Source organism: Scyliorhinus canicula, chromosome 13, assembly GCF_902713615.1.
Source record: "Scyliorhinus canicula chromosome 13, sScyCan1.1, whole genome shotgun sequence".
Lineage (NCBI taxonomy): Eukaryota > Metazoa > Chordata > Chondrichthyes > Carcharhiniformes > Scyliorhinidae > Scyliorhinus > Scyliorhinus canicula.
This window is the reverse complement of record NC_052158.1, coordinates 92,441,415-92,460,939: the sequence shown is the minus strand read 5'-3', so window position 1 is coordinate 92,460,939 and position 19,525 is coordinate 92,441,415. Positions and strand designations below refer to the sequence as shown.

Sequence of the window (19,525 nt, the reverse complement as noted above, 5' to 3'; positions counted from 1 at the left end):
CCGCCCATTTCCTCCAGTCCTCGGGTGCGCCGCCGGCCGCCATTTGGGTTTCTTCCCCCGCTTTTTTCGGGGAGCTGCTGCCGCTTTTTTTTCTGCCCCACTTCGGGTGACGACCATAAGTTTTGCAGGGTTCTCCTCTGGGAACCTTCCCCCACCGGGAATCGTCGTTCCAGCGCCGTAAGGGGCCCTCCAATCGGCCCGAAAACACCTTCCTCGCAGGAGCAGCCAAACGTGCGACTTAGCTGGTCATAGCCGCAACCGGAAGTCCAACAGGGTAGTTGTTATGGGAGACTTTAACTTTCCAAATATTGACTGGAAAAGATATAGTTCGAGTACATTAGATGGGTCGTTTTTTGTACAATGTGTGCAGGAGGGTTTCCTGACACAATATGTTGACAGGCCAACAAGAGGCGAGGCCACATTGGATTTGGTTTTGGGTAATGAACCAGGCCAGGTGTTAGATCTGGAGGTAGGTGAGCACTTTGGAAACAGTGACCACAATTCGGTGACCTTTACGTTAGTGATGGAAAGGGATAAGTATACCCCGCAGGGCAAGAGTTATAGCTGGGGGAAGGGCAATTATGATGCCATTAGACATGACTTAGGATGTGTTGGTTGGAGAAGTAGGCTGCAAGGGTTGGGCACACTGGATATGTGGAGCTTTTTCAAGGAACAGCTATTGCATGTTCTTGATAAGTACGTACCAGTCAGGCAGGGAGGAAGAGGTCGAGCGAGGGAACTGTGGTTTACCAAAGAAGTGGAATCTCTTGTTAAGAGGAAGAAGGAGGCCTATGTGAAGATGAGGCATGAAGTTTCAGTTGGGGCGCTTGATAGTTACAAAGAAGCGAGGAAGGATCTAAAGAGAGAGCTGAGACGAGCAAGGAGGGGACATGAGAAGTCTTTGGCAGGTAGGATCAAGGAAAACCCAAAAGCTTTCTATAGGTATGTCAGGAATAAAGAATGACTAGGGTAAGAGTAGGGCCAGTCAAGGACAGTGGTGGGAAGTTGTGTGTGGAGGCTGAGGAGATAAGCAAGATACTAAATGAATACTTTTCGTCAGTATTCACTCAAGAAAAAGATAATATTGTGGAGGAGAATGCTGAGACCCAGGCTATTAGAATAGATGGCATTGAGGTGTGTAGGGAAGAAGTGTTGGCAATTCTGGACAAGGTGAAAATAGATAAGTCCCCGGGGCCGGATGGGATTTATCCTAGGATTCTCTGGGAAGCCAGGGAAGAGATTGCTGAGCCTTTGGCTTTGATTTTTAGGTCATCATTGGCTACAGGAATAGTGCCAGAGGACTGGAGGATAGCAAATGTGGTCCCTTTGTTCAAGAAGGGGAGTAGAGATAACCCCGGTAACTATAGGCCGGTGAGCCTAACGTCTGTGGTGGGTAAGGTCTTGGAGAGGATTATAAAAGATACGATTTATAATCATCTAGATAGGAATAATATGATTAGGGATAGTCAGCATGGTTTTGTGAAGGGTAGGTCATGCCTCACAAACCTTATCGAGTTCTTTGAGAAGGTGACTGAACAGGTAGACGAGGGTAGAGCAGTTGATGTGGTGTATATGGATTTCAGTAAAGCGTTTGATAAGGTTCCCCACGGTCGGCTATTGCAGAAAATACGGAGGCTGGGGATTGAGGGTGATTTAGAGACGTGGATCAGAAATTGGCTAGTTGAAAGAAGACAGAGAGTGGTAGTTGATGGGAAATGTTCAGAATGGAGTTCAGTTACGAGTGGCGTACCACAAGGATCTGTTCTGGGGCCGTTGCTGTTTGTCATTTTTATAAATGACCTAGAGGAGGGCGCAGAAGGATGGGTGAGTAAATTTGCAGACGACACTAAAGTCGGTGGAGTTGTAGACAGTGCGGAAGGATGTTGCAGGTTACAGAGGGACATAGATAAGCTGCAGAGCTGGGCTGAGAGGTGGCAAATGGAGTTTAATGTGGAGAAGTGTGAGGTGATTCACTTTGGAAAGAATAACAGGAATGCGGAATATTTGGCTAATGGTAAAATTCTTGGTAGTGTGGATGAGCAGAGGGATCTCGGTGTCCATGTACATAGATCCCTGAAAGTTGCCACCCAGGTTGATAGGGTTGTGAAGAAGGCCTATGGTGTGTTGGCCTTTATTGGTAGAGGGATTGAGTTCCGGAGCCATGAGGTCATGTTGCAGTTGTACAAAACTCTAGTACGGCCGCATTTGGAGTATTGCGTACAGTTCTGGTCGCCTCATTATAGGAAGGACGTGAAAGCTTTGGAACGGGTGCAGAGGAGATTTACCAGGATGTTGCCTGGTATGGAGGGAAAATCTTATGAGGAAAGGCTGATGGACTTGAGGTTGTTTTCGTTAGAGAGAAGAAGGTTAAGAGGTGACTTAATAGAGGCATACGAAATGATCAGAGGGTTAGATAGGGTGGACAGCGAGAGCCTTCTCCCGCGGATGGGGGTGGCTAGCACGAGGGGACATAGCCTTAAATTGAGGGGTAATAGATATAGGACAGAGGTCAGAGGTGGGTTTTTTACGCAAAGAGTGGTGAGGCCGTGGAATGCCCTACCTGCAACAGTAGTGAACTCGCCAACATTGAGGGCATTTAAAAGTTTATTGGATAAGCATATGGATGATAAGGGCATAGTGTAGGTTAGATGGGCTTTAGTTTTTTTTTCCATGTCGGTGCAACATCGAGGGCCGAAGGGCCTGTACTGCGCTGTATCGTTCAATGTTCATAAAGCGGTGGAGCGACTGGACCAGAGGCTGGATGCTCAGGATAAGGTGGTCCAGGCACTGGAGAAGACAGTGGAAGAGCAGGCAGATTTCCAAATGGTAGCGGATGTGGAATTTAGTAAGTTGAAAGAGCAGCAATCAAGGCTGATGGACAAGGGTCGAGCCAGGCTGGGGACTCGCAATTTTTGGGGTGGCAGTGGAGCCGGGAGTGCAGGAGGTGATAGAGGCCGGGGTCCTGGCCTTTGCGTCCCTAGTAGCCCGGCGGAGGATCTTGCTCCAATGGAAGGATGCGAGGCCCCCAAGCATGGAGGCCTGGATCTCGGATATGGCGGGGTTCATTAAATTGGAGAGGGTGAAATTTGCCCTGAGGGGATCAGTACAAGAGTTTTTCAGGCGGTGGCAGCCGTTTCTGGACTTCCTGGCGGAACGGTAGGGAAATAGGCCGACAGCAGCAGCAGCCCGGGGGGGGTAAGGATTGGGGGGAGGGAGAACTGTGCACATGGGTTTGTGGAGGGTGCTATCTCCCTCTTGTTTGTTTGTTTTTCCTTGTTGTTGTTTTTTCTTTTTGTTTGAAGTTGCTACTGAAGCTGGGGGGGTATTGTTCATGGGGTGTTATCGCGGTTGTATGTTAATAGAGCTAAGATGTTTATATTTTGTATTTTATTTTGTAAAAATTTCAATAAAAATAATTTTTTTAAAAAAAGGCTGATGGACCTTGAAAACAGGTCTCGATGGCAGAATCTGAGAATCATTGGGCTCCCGGAGGGGGCCGAGGGAGTGGATGCCACGGCATATGTGGCAGACATGCTGCAGAAGCTGGTGGGGGATGATTTCTTCCCGTGTCCGTTAGAGCTGGACAGGGCACACAGAGTGCAGGCGAGGCAGCCGGGGGGCCCCGGGGAATGGTGGTCAGGTTTCATAGGTTCGTGGACAAGGAGCGGGTCCTATAGGCCAATCTCCCTGATTAATATAGACGCTAAACTGCTGGCCAAGATCCTGGAGTCCAGAATCGAAGACTGCGTACCGGACGTGATTGTGGAGGACCAAACGGGGTTTGTTAAGGACAGGCAACTGGTAGCCAATCTAAGAAGGCTACTCAATGTGATTATGATGCCCCCGGAGGGCAGAGAGGTGGAAGTAGTGGTGGCAATGGATGCCGAAAAGGCTTTTGACTGGGTGGAGTGTGACTATTTTTGGGAGATGTTGGGACGGTTTGGGTTTGGAGAAGGCTTTGTGGACTGGGTTAAACTGCTATATCAGGCCCCGGAGGCTAGTGTAAGGACGAACAGGACGACGTCTGAGTATTTTAGACTACACCGCGGGACAAGACAGGGATGCCCCCTCTCTCCACTGCTGTTTGCGTTGGCCATAGAACCGTTGGCAATTGCTCTGAGAGCGGCAAGGGGATGGGGGGGGGGGGGATAGAACACAAGGTCTCGCTCTACGCGGATGACCTGCTTTTGTATGTGTCAGATCCAGCGGCAGGGATGGATGGGATTATGGAAATCCACAGGGAGTTTGGCCGGTTTTCGGTCTACAAGTTGAACATGGCAAAAAGCGAGATGTTTGTGGTGCAGGCGAGGGGTCAGGAGAATAGGCTGAGGGAGCTACCATTTAGGCTGGTTGGGGAAAGTTTTAGGTATCTAGGGATACAAGTGGCACGCGACTGGGGTAAGATGCATAAGTTGAACTTGTCCAGGCTGGTGGAGCAAATGAGGAGTGAGTTTCGGAGGTGGGATGCGCTCCCGCTGTCACTAGCGGGGAGAGTACAGGTGGTGAAGATGACGATCCTCCCGAGATTCCTGTTTATTTTTCAGTGTCTCCCTATTTTCATTCTGCGGTCCTTTAAAAGAATCAATAAAATCATCCTGGGATTTGTTTGGGCGGGGAGGTCCCCGCAGGTAAAGAGGGGGATGCTGGAACGGAACCGTAGCGAGGGGGGGCTGGCATTGCCGAACCTCAGGAACTACTACTGGGCGGCTAACATAGCCATGATAAGGAAATGGATGGTGGTAGAGGGTCGGTTTGGGAGCGGGTGGAGGCTGCTTCATGCAGGGGCACCAGCTTGGCAGCCCTGGTCACAACTCCCCTGCCGCTCCCGCCGGCCAGATACTCCACCAGCCCTAGAGTGGTGGCGACTTTGCGGATTTGGAGCCAATGGAGGAAGCACGCGGGGGAAGTGGTCTGGTCCCCAATATGTGACAACCACCGATTTGTCCCGGGGAAGATGGATGGCGGAAGATTCGAGCGTGGCGGAGGGCGGGAAGGATGGGCGGCTTGTTCCTGGAAGGGAGCTTCGCGAACATGAGGGCGCTGGAGGAGAAGTTCGGGCTGGCGAGGAGGAATGACTTTCGGTACTTGCAGGTGCGGGATTTCGTACGTAGACAGGTCCCGTCCTTTCCACGCCTTCCACCAAGGGGGATCCAGGACAGGGTAATTTCCAGGGGTGAGGTAGGAGAGGGGAGAGTCTCGGATATTTATAAGGAGCTTATGGGAGCGGAGGACACAGGGACCGAGGAACTGAAACTTAAGTGGGAGGAGGAGCTTGGTGGGGAGTTGGAGGGAGGCGTATGGGCAGACGCTCTGAGGAGGGTAAATGCAACCACAACATGTGCCAGGCTCGGCCTGATTCAGTTCAAGGTGGTTCACCGGGCCCACGTGACAGTGGCCCGGATGTGCAAATTCTTTGGGCTGAAGGACAAGTGTGCTAGATGTGGGGGAGGACCAGAAAACCATGTCCACATGTTCTGGGCGTGTCCAAAACTCAGGGGATACTGGCAGGGATTTGCGGATGTCATCCCGGGTACTGAAAACAAGGGTGGCGATGAGTCCAGAGGTGGCGATTTTTGGGGTGTCAGAAGACCCGGGAGTACAGGAGGGGATAGAGGCCGACGTGGTGGCCTTTGCTTCCCTGATAGCCCGGCGACGAATACTGTTGGCCTGGAGGGACTCAAAGCCCCCAAGGACCGAAGTATGGCTGTCGGACATGGCAAAGTTTCTCGGCTTGAAAAAAATCAAGTTCGCCTTACGAAGATCACTGTCGGGGTTCGCCCGGAGGTGGCAACCATTCATCGACTTCTTCGCGGGGAACTGATCGTCAGCGGGGGGTGTAGAATAGTGTAGAGTAGGGGGGAAGAATAGACAGGTTTATCTGCGAGAGTGGTACTGTTATTTGCACTATTGTTTTTTGTAATTGGTATCTGCACACTAATGTATATTGTTACTATTTACAATGACAAAAATACCTCAATAAAATTGTCTGTTAAAAAAAAAGAAGTGGTGTGGGCTGTTGTGCACCAACCAGTGTTCTGTTGCCATCTTGGGAATTGCACAGCCAACTATATCACTATGGCAACAGCTTAAGCTTTAACAAGCTTCTTTGCTCAGTTAAGATTTGCTCTAATACAACAAGTGCTTGCTTATGTTTTTTGGAAGAACAAAGGCTCTTCAAAAAAGGAGTTTAGATATGATTTTTGTTATCCACTGAGCTGTTAAAGCTCAACTGAGAGAGCACATTTAATTTAAAAAAGTATCAGCTTTAGTGCTCTTAGTTTCTAGTACTGATTCCTGCAGGGCCTTGGTCCACAGAATAAACCTGCCTACAGAACAAATAAGTCCCTGACCGACTATAATGATGGCTTTGGAATTTCTCCAATGTGCATTAAGTACACCTGACATTGGGACTGAGACACATTATTAAGTTTGAAGAAGATTCATTTTTCATTTCACCACTCTGCTTCAATTGCGCCTTGATAACAGAAAATTGATATCGCAAGTCCCCGTGGTCGACCTGAATGTTGGAGTGTATTTCACAAAATCAGCTGCAAAAGCTAAGGCGCCCAATTTGCAGTGAGCCTTACTTTGTAACAAGAAATGTTGGAATTTTAAGGCACAAGCCTCAAAAAAAAGAAAGAAAATGGTTCAGTTCCTGGAATTTGCAGCTTTCTCATAGCTTTCCCACTAACACCAGTAGCAGTGCGGCAGCCTAACCTGCACAAGTAGGTTTTTATAAAACACCAGGTTTTACAGTTTGGATGATCCTATGGGACAAAGCTGTGGAAAGGGCATCTAAAGCAAAACCCAGAAGGATGGGCAGAGGAAAATACGGTATGTATAGCCATGGAAGGTGAAGAGCCTTGTAATTGTTAATTTGTATCATTGCAACTTGTTATTATTTAATAGGCTTTCAAAAACAAAGGGCCAAATATTCCGGTTTCTGGAGGTATTAAAGACGCATGGTGGGACCCTGTGGAAGTCCTGAATCATGGACCTCCTTGGGAATTGCTTGGGATATTTCAACTTCCGATGAGCAATTCCCCGGCTCTCCAGGAATGTCACCGACTTGGGGAGCGAGACTTTGAACTGCTATGCAGTACATACCTGCTGAATAGTTACCCAGGAAATGGAAGAAAGATTAAAAGCTAGTCTAATACCTGGGTTAAAAACCCCTAGTCGCCACAGAGATCCACAGAGGCAGAAATCAGTATGTCCAAATTACCTAACAGCACGTTTTAGGGACTTGTGGGAGGAAACCAGAGCACCTGGAGGAAACCCACGCAGACACGGGGAAAATGTTGGAAAAAGAAAACATCAAAAAGATTCAGGCTAAAAGGATTACACAAAATAGTTTTTGGTGGGGAATGGAACATCAGCATAGGCATGGCAAGCCAACTTGCCTTCTCTACATTGAAACTGCTAGAATTCCAGTTAACACACATTTAATTACTCCTGGAGTACTGCGTGCAGTTCTGGTCACCACATTATAGGAAGGATGTGGAAGCTTTGGAAAGGGTTCAGAGGAGATTTACTAGGATGTTGCCTGGTATGGAGGGAAGGTCTTACGAGGAAAGGCTCAGGGACTTGAAGCTGTTTTCGTTAGAGAGAAGAAGGTTGAGAGGTGACTTAATAGAGACATATAAGATAGTCAGAGGGCTAGATAGGGTGGACAGTGAGAGTCTTTTTCCTCCGATGGGGATGACAAACACGAGGGGGACACAGCTTTAAATTGAGGGGTGGTAGATATAGGACAGATGTCAGAGTCAGAGGCAGTTTCTTTACTCAGAGAGTAGTAGGGGTGTGGAACGCCCTGCCTGCAACAGTAGTAGACTCGCCAACTTTAAGGGCATTTAAGTGGTCACTGGATAGACATATGGATGAAAATGGAATAGTGTAGGTCAGATAGGCTTCAGATGGTTTCACAGGTTGGCGCAACATCGAGGGCCGAAGGGCCCGTACTGCGCTGTAATGTTCATAGAATTCATTCATAGAACATAACAGCCCTATGAGAAATCTAAATTGCAGGACAAGCAAAGGACACAGCAGCAGGCCCTAACTTCAGCTTATTATATTGTCCATTTAGAAACTTGATGTCAAGTAACAAAGTACCTACCTCCATATCTTTGCTTTTATATACAAACACAAAACTATGCACTACAAGTAACTTTTCACTTTGTCAATAAAAACTATGACAAGGCTTCCCTAGAGATATTTTTTCCTCAAAAAGATTGGCAATTATACTGCCCTATTACAGCAAAATGCTCTGGATGAATTCGCTCACACTTAAATTGGGCCATCAGTTAGAAATCTCTGAAGCTTTTTTTAACCAATTTATTCCCTTCTTGTTCATCTGAACTTTGTTGAGGAATGATTCTTGTCACGATCTCTGTTGAGACCAATAAACTTACTTTTAACAAAAAACCTCCAAAATCTCTGTTATTTATTGAAACAAAATTGTTTCAAAGCTTCATTTTGAGACAGACCTTAATTGAAATGGGAAATTAAGAAAGGAAATGGTCCATCCCAGTTTCTAAGGAAGCTCAGACTGAAACGGAGTGTGGAAACCAAAACTTCTGGGGAAATGGAAACTGTTTGAAACCATATAAAAGAACAGAGTTATTCATATTACTCAAATTCAACAGGACCTTTACATTAACAACTTATATAAACCATAGTTAGCAGCCTGTTCATTTGATCACAAAACTCTACTATGTTGAAGTGAAAGCATGAGATGTTCAAATGTATAAGCTCTTTTTCTCCCGATATCCTTGAATGAATTGTTTCTTGCCACTTTTTAGGCCATTCTCAAAGTCTCTTGTTTTAGTCCACATAATCCTGTTTTTGCCGGACCTGTTGCTCAAAGACAGCATTACTCTGTCGCTGGTAGCACCCAGTGTGACTCCTATTCCTCCTCAAATATTCCGCAGCATTCAATGCAGTTGATCACTCCATTTTTCTCCACTATTTCATTTGCATTCTACTTTTGGGAAAACATCCCTGAAACAGATTAATTCCTACTTTTTACAACACAGCCATCATATTTTCAGCAATGGTTCTCCACCAATCCTCTGATTAAATTAAAATGCAACGATTTCCCATTTGTGTCTCTGGCCATCTCTTACTTCGAAGAAAATGATTCATCGTCACTGTTTTCATGCCTTGCTTGCCAACAACTGGAAAATGGAAGAAGCCCTCCTCTGTGATTTGGCACCAAAAGCATGTATATACAGGGCGCTTGACATCAAGTGTACGTGCATGGCTCCTGATCTGCTCACTGCTGCCACTTCTGGTCGGAAGACTGTACACAGCCTCATTTCCTTCTTATTCAAAACTTATTCAATAAAATTCTTATTCAACACTTACTCAATAAAAATGTAGCCAGGGGCCGTTGGCCACTTCTCCGCTATATGGACCACTATGGGAACACCGCTAATCGCTCAGCGACCCTCCTGACACCCACCCGTGACCCACTTGCAGGTTGTGACCTGCACTTTCAAAAACCCTGGATTCAAGTATCAGGTATCTTATTAATGCAGGAGGAGGCAAGGAAACATAGTTGCTTAATTTTCTTATGTATAAAAAGTTGTTTGAAGTTAAATGCAGCAAATATTGATTACAACTCTCAGAATGTTCATAGAGTTATGCAGCACAGAAACAGGCTCATCTATGCCGACCATAAAATACCAATCTATACTAATCCCATTTATCAGCACTTGGTTCGTAGCCTGCCATGCCGCAGCGATTTGAGTGCTCGTTTACATGCTTCTTAAATGTTGCCAGAGTACCTGCCTTCACTACCCTCTCAGGCAGCACGTTCCATATTCCCGCTACCCATCTGGGTGCAAAAATGTTTCAAGTCCCCTCTAAAACACTTACTCCTCAGCTTAAACTGAAGCTCTCTGGTCTGAGGGACACTTCCACCATTGAAAAGATTCATACAATTTACCCTGCTATTGCCCCTCATTATTTTGTACACATCTACCAGATACCCCTTCAGCCTCCTCTGCTCCAGGGAAAACAAATCAAGCCTCTCCTCATAACTGAAACTTTCCTCCCAGGCAGCATTGGTGAATAACCTCTGCACCTCTCCAGTGCAATCACGTCCCTCCGATGGTGTGGCAACCAGATCTGCACACTATATTCTATCTGTGGCCTAACCAATGTTTTAGAAAGTTGTACCAAAACTTCCCTGCTCCTATATTCTATGCCCCAGTAGATGAAGGCAAGCATCCCATTTGCCTTCTTCACCACCCAATTACTTGTGCTGCCACCTTCAGGGATCCATGGACTTGTCCACCTGGGGAATTATTCATCTTTACACCCGCTAAAACATTTAATACGTCATCCTTATTAATATTAAAATTCTCTCGAACTTCACCATCCCATCTGAAATCTCCAGCGACGATGTCTTTGTCCTCACTGAATATAGATGAAAAATATTCATTTAAGATCTTGCCTGTGCCCTCTGGCTCCATTGTCCCTTTGGTCCCTAATAGGCCCCACTCTTTCCCTGGTATCCTCTGAATGTACTTACAAAATACCGTGGAGTTTTCCTTAATCCTATCTGCCATTGATATTTTGTGGCCCCTCTTTGCCCTCCTAATTTCTTTTTTAAGCACCCCTACACAATCTATACTCCCGAAGGGCCTCCCCCATTTTTAGTGCTCTGTACCTACCATACGCTTCCTTTTTTTCTTTATCAAATATCCCTTGCTATCTGGAAGTTAAAACTGGTCAACTATTTATACCTGGCCTCATCTGAAATGTTTTCCAGTTCATCCACTGAAAGAGTGGAGAAGCACATGTTAGACACAATATACAATTCAGATCATGCGTCTTATTACTGTTATTTTCTGTCATTATTACTTGCAGCACCCTTTTCTCTCCCGCAAGGATTCATGCTCACTGAGAGCTTTGACCTATATTGGTCCCACCCTAAAATTCTCAGTTTTGCTACTTCCCTTCTTGTCTTGAGTGTGGGGGGGGGGGGGGGGGGGGGGGGGGGGGGGGGGAAGAGAAACTTGAAATGTACCTTTTTGGCTGCCCTTTCAGCTCCTGAGCTTTTCTTTCTTTCTGTCCGATAAGAAATGCTTTGGACAAATTTTTTACTTTAAACGCACCATACAAATGTTATTTGTTGCGGCCAATCTGATGCTACACAACAGTGACTATCTCAAGTAAGTTTAATAGATAAACAAAAATAATGAAGCTGAGCATAAAGCTGGTTGCGAACACATCTGTGCATCAGTATTTTTTTAAAAATCACTGTTGAATTTCAGGGCAGTGCAAAAATACTTTTGATGAAAAAGTAGAAGATACCAGGTTTTGTTCTAAAATCAGCCACGTAGATACAGAATTGATTTACATCTATTCAAGAAAATTCAATGTCAGAAACAAAAAGAAATAACATTTCAATTTTAATAAGGGAAGCACGGTAGCACTGTGGATAGCACAATTGCTTCACAGCTCCAGGGTCCCCGGTTCGATTCCGGCTTGGGTCACTGTCTGTGCGGAGTCTGCACATCCTCCCAGTGTGTGCGTGGGTTTCCTCCGGGTGCTCCGGTTTCCTCCCACAGTCCAAAGATGTGCAGGTTAGGTGGATTGGCCATGGTAAATTGCCCTTAGCGTCCAAAATTGCCCTTAGTGTTGGGTGGGGTTACTGGGTTATGGGGATAGGGTGGAGGTGTGGATCTTGGGTAGGGTGCTCTTTCCAAGAGCCAGTGCAGACTCGATGGGCCGAATGGCCTTCTTCAGCACTGTAAATTCTATGATCTAATACATTAATAATTTTGTCCAACTCACTACCATTTGTTGAGTTAAATGAATCACTTAAAGTAAAAATATTTTCCGGTCCATAAAATCAGCTCAGAATTATTTCTCAAGTATGAAGGTTGTACTTGGCTTGTTTTATACTTGGGCAGAGAAGACTTGAACTGTCCGTGACTGTTAATGAAAGCGGCTTTGGTCAGGGTGACTCGTTTCGGAGGCAGAGTGATGTTTTTAACAAGATAAATGTTTTAAACAAGGTGGCAAGATAAATCATACAAGTCCCCAAGGCACAACATATATTAGCAGCCATAAAAATCAATAGGCCAGGGTAATTTATGCACTGGATTTTACAGTCCTGCCATCACTATTCTAATATGTATGCCTTAATACGGGGATTCCCAAACAGTCCGCAGAGCTGGCGGCCGCCACGTGACCAGCAAACAAGTCCAAAAGGAGCAACCAAACAATTTAACAATATAACTACGGCATTGAGATAGGCCAATCAGAGCAAAGCATCTCTCTGATTGACCCATTTGATGAATTCCATCTCGCTGTTGCTGGGTAGAAACGCCCATGGCCAACACTGAAGATTGATCCTGAGATGGGAGCCAGCAGCAAGAAATGGTGGCGCTGGTGAGGAGACACTTCGGCGCGGCTGGCAGGCAGTGGCAGCGCCTCCGAAAAGGAGCAAGCGCGCAGACGCTTGTGTGAGAGGATGAGTGCGTGTGTGTGTGTGTGAGAGGATGAGAGTGCGTGTATGTGTGTGTGAGAGGATGAGTGTGCGTGTATGTGAGAGGATGAGTGGATGTGAGACGATGAGAGTGTGTGTGTGTGTGTGTGTGAGAGGATGAGTGTGTGTGTGTGAGGATGAGTATGTGTGTGTGAGGATGAGTATGTGTGTGAGGATGAGTGAGTGAGAGGATGAGTGAGTGAGAGGATGAGTGAGTGAGAGGATGAGTGAGTGAGAGGATGAGTGAGTGAGAGGATGAGTGAATGAGAGGGTGAGTGAATGAGAGGATGAGTGAGTGAGAGGATGAGTGAATGAGAGGGTGAGTGAATGAGAGGATGAGTGAGTGAGTGGGTGGGTGGGTGGGTGGGTGGGTGGGTGGGTGGGTGGGTGGGTGGGTGGGTGGGTGAGTGAGTGAGTGAGTGAGTGAGTGAGTGAGTGAGTGAGTGAGTGAGTGAGTGAGTGAGTGAGTGAGTGAGTGAGTGAGTGAGTGAGTGAGTGAGTGAGTGAGAGTGAGTGAGTGAGAGTGAGTGAGTGAGTGAGTGAGTGAGTGAGAGTGAGTGTGAGTGAGTGAGTGAGAGGGTGAGTGAGTGAGAGGGTGAGTGAGTGAGAGGGTGAGTGAGTGAGTGAGAGGGTGAGTGAGTGAGTGAGAGGGTGAGTGAGTGAGAGGGTGAGTGAGTGAGTGAGAGGGTGAGTGAGTGAGTGAGAGGGTGAGTGAGTGAGTGAGTGAGTGAGTGAGTGAGAGGGTGAGTGAGTGAGAGGGTGAGTGAGTGAGAGGGTGAGTGAGTGAGTGAGAGGGTGAGTGAGTGAGTGAGAGGGTGAGTGAGTGAGAGGGTGAGTGAGTGAGTGGGTGAGTGAGTGAGTGAGTGAGAGGGTGAGTGAGTGAGTGAGTGTGTGAGTGAGAGAGTGAATGAGTGTGTATGAGCATGAGTATGAGCATGAGTATGAGCATGAGAGAGGGAGGGCATGCGAGAGGGTGACCATAAGAGACGATAAGAGGGGGCACGCGCAAGGGAGAGGTGCGCAAGAGGGAGGGGGGATGGGGCGCACGCGAGGGAGGGGGGATGGGGCGCGCGCGAGGGAGGGGGGATGGGGCGCGCGCGAGGGAGGGGGGATGGGGCGCACGCGAGGGAGAGGGGCGCGCGCGAGGGAGAGGGGCCGCATGAGATAGGGAGAGGCCGCGTGTGAGAGGATGGCGTGTCCGTTTGAGAGAGGGAGGGGCACGCGTCTGCGCGAGGGAGGGGCACGCGTCTGCGCGAGGGAGGGGCGCGCGTCTGCGCGAGGGAGGGGCGCGCGTCTGCGCGAGGGAGGGGCGCGCGTCTGCGAGTGGGAGGGGCGCGCGTCTGCGAGAGGGAGGGGCGCGCGTCTGCGAGAGGGAGGGGCGCGCGTCTTGCGAGAGGGAGGGGCGCGCGTCTGCGAGAGGGGAGGGGCGCGCGTCTGCGAGAGGGAGGGGCGCGCGTCTGCGAGAGGGAGGGGCGCGCGTCTGCGAGAGGGAGGGGCGCGCGTCTGCGCGAGGGAGGGGCGCGCGTCTGCGCGAGGGAGGGGCGCGCGTCTGCGCGAGGGAGGGGCGCGCGTCTGCGAGTGGGAGGGGCGCGCGTCTGCGAGAGGGAGGGGCGCGCGTCTGCGAGAGGGAGGGGCGCGCGTCTGCGAGAGGGGAGGGGCGCGCGTCTGCGAGAGGGAGGGTGCGCGCGTCTGCGAGAGGGAGGGGCGCGCGTCTGCGAGAGGGAGGGGCGCGCGTCTGCGAGAGGGAGGGGCGCGCGTCTGCAAGAGGGAGGGGCGCGCGTCTGCGAGAGGGAGGGGCGCGCGTCTGCGAGAGGGAGGGGCGAGCGTCTGCGAGAGGGAGGGGCGCGCGTCTGCGAGAGGGAGGGGCGCGCGTCTGCGAGAGGGAGGGGCGCGCGTCTGCGGAGAGGGAGGGGCGCGCGTCTGCGAGAGGGAGGGGCGCGCGTCTGCGAGAGGGAGGGGCGCGCGTCTGCGAGAGGGAGGGGCGCGCGTCTGCGAGAGGGAGGGGCGCGCGTCTGCGAGAGGGAGGGGCGCGCGTCTGCGAGAGGGAGGGGCGCGCGTCTGCGAGAGGGAGGGGCGCGCGGTCTGCGAGAGGGAGGGGCACGCGTCTGCGAGAGGGAGGGGCACGCGTCTGCGAGAGGGAGGGGCACGCGTCTGCGAGAGGGAGGGGCACGCGTCTGCGAGAGGGAGGGGCACGCGTCTGCGAGAGGGAGGGGCACGCGTCTGCGAGAGGGAGGGGCACGCGTCTGCGAGAGGGAGGGGCACGCGTCTGCGAGAGGGAGGGGCACGCGTCTGCGAGAGGGAGGGGCACGCGTCTGCGAGAGGGAGGGGCGCGCGTCTGCGAGAGGGAGGGGCGCGCGTCTGCGAGAGGGAGGGGCGCGCGTCTGCGAGAGGGAGGGGCGCGCGTCTGCGAGAGGGAGGGGCGCGCGTCTGCGAGAGGGAGGGGCGCGCGCCTGCGAGAGGGAGGGGCGCGCGTCTGCGAGAGGGAGGGGCGCGCGTCTGCGAGAGGGAGGGGCGCGCGTCTGCGAGAGGGAGGGGCGCGCGTCTGCGAGAGGGAGGGGCGCGCGTCTGCGAGAGGGAGGGGCGCGTCTGCGAGAGGGAGGGGCGCGCATGAGAGAGGGAGGGGCGCGCATGAGAGAGGGAGGGGCGCGCATGAGAGAGGGAGGGGCGCGCATGAGAGAGGGAGGGGCGCGCATGAGAGAGGGAGGGGCGCGCATGAGAGAGGGAGGGGCGCGCATGAGAGAGGGAGGGGCGCGCATGAAAGAGGGAGGGGCGCGCATGAGAGAGGGAGGGGCGCGCATGAGAGAGGGAGGGGCGCGCATGACAGAGGGAGGGGCGCGCATGAGAGAGGGAGGGGCGCGCATGAGAGAGGGAGGGGCGCGCATGACAGAGGGAGGGGCGCGCATGAGAGAGGGAGGGGCGCGCATGAGAGAGGGAGGGGCGCGCATGAGAGAGGGAGGGGCGCGCATGAGAGGGAGGGGCGCGCATGAGAGGGAGGGGCGCGTGTGTGTGAGAGGAAGGGGCACGCGTGTGTGAGAGGGAGGGGTGCGCGTGTGTGAGAGGGAGGGGCATGCGTGTGAGAGGGAGGGGCATGCGTGTGAGAGGGAGGGGCGTGTGTGAGAGAGGGATGAGCGCGTGTGTGAGAGGGAAGAGCACGTGTGAGAGAGGGAAGAGCACGTGTGAGAGAGTGAGGGGCGCATATGTGAGAATGAGGGGCTCGTGCGTGAGAGGGGGGCACGCGTGTGAGAGAGAGGGATGTGTGTGAGAGAGAGGGGTGTGTGTGAGAGAGAGAGAGAGAGGTGTGTGAGAGAGAGAGAGGTGTGTGAGAGAGAGAGAGGTGTGTGAGAGAGAGAGGGGTGTGTGAGAGAGAGGGGCGAGAGAGAGAGAGAGAGGGGCGAGAGAGAGAGAGGGGCGAGAGAGAGAGCGGGGGGCGAGAGAGATAGCGGGGGGCGAGTGAGTGACCGAGAGAGGGGTGATTGAGAGAGAGGGGGGTGAGTGAGAGAGGGGGGTGAGTGAGAGAGGGGGGTGAGTGAGAGAGGGGGGTGAGTGAGAGAGGGGGGGTGAGTGAGAGAGGGGGGTGAGTGAGAGAGGGGGGTGAGTGAGAGAGGGGGGTGAGTTACAGAGAGGGAGGGCTGTGTGAGAGAGAGGGGCACGCGTCTGCGAGAGGGAGGGCACGCGTGTGAGACATAGGGGCGCGTGTGAGACATAGGGGCGCGTGTGAGACATAGAGGCGCGTGTGAGACATAGGGGCGCGTGTGAGACATAGGGGCGCGTGTGAGACATAGGGGCGCGTGTGAGACATAGGGGCGCGTGTGAGACATAGGGGGGCGTGTGAGACATAGGGGCGCGTGTGAGACATAGGGGCGCGTGTGAGACATAGGGGCGCGTGTGAGACATAGGGGCGCGTGTGAGACATAGGGGCGCGTGTGAGACATAGGGGCGCGTGTGAGACATAGGGGCGCGTGTGAGACATAGGGGCGCGTGTGAGACATAGGGGCGCGTGTGAGACATAGGGGCGCGTGTGAGACATAGGGGCGCGTGTGAGACATAGGGGCGCGTGTGAGACATAGGGGCGCGTGTGAGACATAGGGGCGCGTGTGAGACATAGGGGGGCGTGTGAGACATAGGGGGGCGTGTGAGACATAGGGGGGCGTGTGAGACATAGGGGGGCGTGTGAGACATAGGGGGGCGTGTGAGACATAGGGGGGCGTGTGAGACATAGGGGGGCGTGTGAGACATAGGGGGGCGTGTGAGACATAGGGGGGCGTGTGAGACATAGGGGGGCGTGTGAGACATAGGGGGGCGTGTGAGACATAGGGGCGCGTGTGAGACATAGGGGCGCGTGTGAGACATAGGGGCGCGTGTGAGACATAGGGGCGCGTGTGAGACATAGGGGCGCGTGTGAGACATAGGGGCGCGTGAGAGACATAGGGGCGCGTGAGAGACATAGGGGCGCGTGTGAGACATAGGGGCGCGTGAGACATAGGGGCGCGTGAGACATAGGGGCGCGTGAGACACATAGGGGCGCGTGTGAGACATAGGGGCACGTGTGAGACATAGGGGCGCGTGTGAGACATAGGGGCGCGTGTGAGACATAGGGGCGCGTGTGAGACATAGGGGCGCGTGTGAGACATAGGGGCGCGTGTGAGACATAGGGGCGCGTGTGAGACATAGGGGTGCGTGTGAGACATAGGGGCGCGTGTGAGACATAGGGGCGCGTGTGAGACATAGGGGCGCGTGTGAGACATAGGGGGCGCGTGTGAGACATAGGGGCGCGTGTGAGACATAGGGGCGCGTGTGAGAGACATAGGGGCGCGTGTGAGAGACATAGGGGCGCGTCTGAGAGACATAGGGGCGCGTCTGAGAGACATAGGGGCGAGTGTGAGAGACAAAGGGGCGAGTGTGAGAGACAAAGGGGCGAGTGTGAGAGACAAAGGGGCGAGTGTGAGAGACAAAGGGGCGAGTGTGAGAGACAAAGGGGCGAGTGTGAGAGACAAAGGGGCGAGTGTGAGAGACAAAGGGGCGAGTGTGAGAGACAAAGGGGCGAGTGTGAGAGACAAAGGGGCGAGTGTGAGAGACAAAGGGGCGAGTGTGAGAGACAAAGGGGCGAGTGTGAGAGACAAAGGGGCGAGTGTGAGAGACAAAGGGGCGAGTGTGAGAGACAAAGGGGCGAGTGTGAGAGACAAAGGGGCGAGTGTGAGAGACAAAGGGGCGAGTGTGAGAGACAAAGGGGCGAGTGTGAGAGTCAAAGGGGCGAGTGTGAGAGACAAAGGGGCGAGTGTGAGAGTCAAAGGGGCGAGTGTGAGAGACAAAGGGGCGAGTGTGAGAGACAAAGGGGCGAGTGTGAGAGACAAACGGCAAGTGTGAGAGACAAAGGGGCGAGTGTGAGAGACAAAGGAGTGAGTGTGAGAGACAAACGGGTGAGTGTGAGAGACAAACGGGTGAGTGTGGGAGTTGGAGTGGTATGTGTGAGAGAGGCTAGAGAGCGGTGAATCAGAGAGAGAGTGAGAGAGAAAAGAGAGAGACACATTTGTGCGTGAGCGAGGTGAATGCGTGTATTCGTATAAGTGAGAGATGCGTGAGTCCGATATGAGTATCAGCTTTCCAGCATCATTCCTCACATTAAAAATGACAAAAAGGCTTCATTTCTTTAACAAAGAGACCTTTTTGATTATTAACAACTGCTAAAGTGGGTAGTGCTTTCATGGGTTAATGTTAAGGGGTTACGAGAAGGTGGCCTGACCAGGGATTAATGTGAAGGAGCCATGTAGCTGGTGAATGTACTTGTGACTGTGTGCCTCTTCCAAATATATGCATAGATACAGCTAGAAAAGACTAGCTCATGTTTGAGTTGTGTGTTTGCACCTATTTCACGGCAAGAAAAGGGGCATTAACATTATCAGAATGTTTCGGGTTCCCAAAATACTGTCGGGTGGTCTCTTGGGGTTTTGTGGCTTGAAAGGTTTGGGAAACCCTGCCTTAAAAGTTGTATTGCTCACAGAAGGGATGGCATTAACAAAGTTTTAACAGGACTACAGAAAATAAACTATTCATGGCACATGCAGTTATTGGGAATTTTGTACATTAAATGTTGTTTTAATCCTGAGTTTTCCCTCACCTTATCACAGAGATTGAATTGTCCTTCCTGCCATTTGAATGTTTTATCAATACTTGAATTAATTGAATTTGAGAGTTATTGTAACACTGGAAATACATGTTATATACACCCACTGAAACTTAATGTTCAGAAAAAACTTAATGAACTGCATTAAATTCAAACCCTCAATTTAAAATCAAGTTACAATGGGTGAAATACCTGTGCATAAATTTCTAAGTGTAATTCTCCCATTCCAGATACAACGGTTTCTCTGCTTTCAGTGTCGTAAGCAACCCTAAACGTGGGGTCCTCTCGTGTAAATCTGCCAATTCCTTTGGAAAATTTATCCAGATCGTTCTGAAACAGAATATAAGACACTAAGTGTTTTCCTTATCAGATTACATTCAAAAAATACTTTTCTTGGTCTAAACAGTACATTTGTAGTTTCAACATATCTGCTACATTTGGAAAACAAAATGAGATGCTCCAATTCCCACTAGAGAGATGCACCAAAATATCCGAGTGTTTGAGTTCATGAACTTAAGAAAGTATCGATGAATTTTATGTAACTTCCTAAAGTCAAAAAAACCAATGAAAATCCTGTTGTGAGGGGGACTTCCGGTGACGGCGGGCGGGAGGCAGCCGCGCAATTAAGGGCTCCCGTTCGGGAACGGCATTTTCGGGGCTTTAAGCCCAGTCTCAGGGTCCAAGGAGGTGGCAAAAGCAGGGAGTAGGCACAGTGAAGACAGAATAAAGGAAAATGTCGAGGGTGAGCAAAAAAACGGCCGTAAAAAAAACAGCTGAAGGCCCGTCGGGGAGTGGAAAGGTCACCACGGGGTCACCAAGGAAAATGGAGGCTGGAGCACCAGGGGAGGCCGCATTGCTTACGGCTGAAGAAATAACTAAGGTGATGGCTGCGGAATTCGCAA

At 51.1% G+C, this 19,525-nt stretch overlaps 1 protein-coding gene across 2 annotated transcripts in view; it reads right to left on the bottom strand.

Moving 5' to 3' along the window:
• The window catches only part of gfm1 (G elongation factor, mitochondrial 1), a 96,490-nt gene that overhangs the window by 27,039 nt on the left and 49,926 nt on the right, over nucleotides 1-19,525 (bottom strand). For both annotated transcript variants that reach the window (XM_038815142.1, XM_038815143.1), the window contains exon 12: nucleotides 18,816-18,953. In XM_038815142.1, the coding sequence (XP_038671070.1) occupies nucleotides 18,816-18,953 (138 nt within the window). The remainder of the gene's footprint in view (nucleotides 1-18,815; nucleotides 18,954-19,525) is intronic.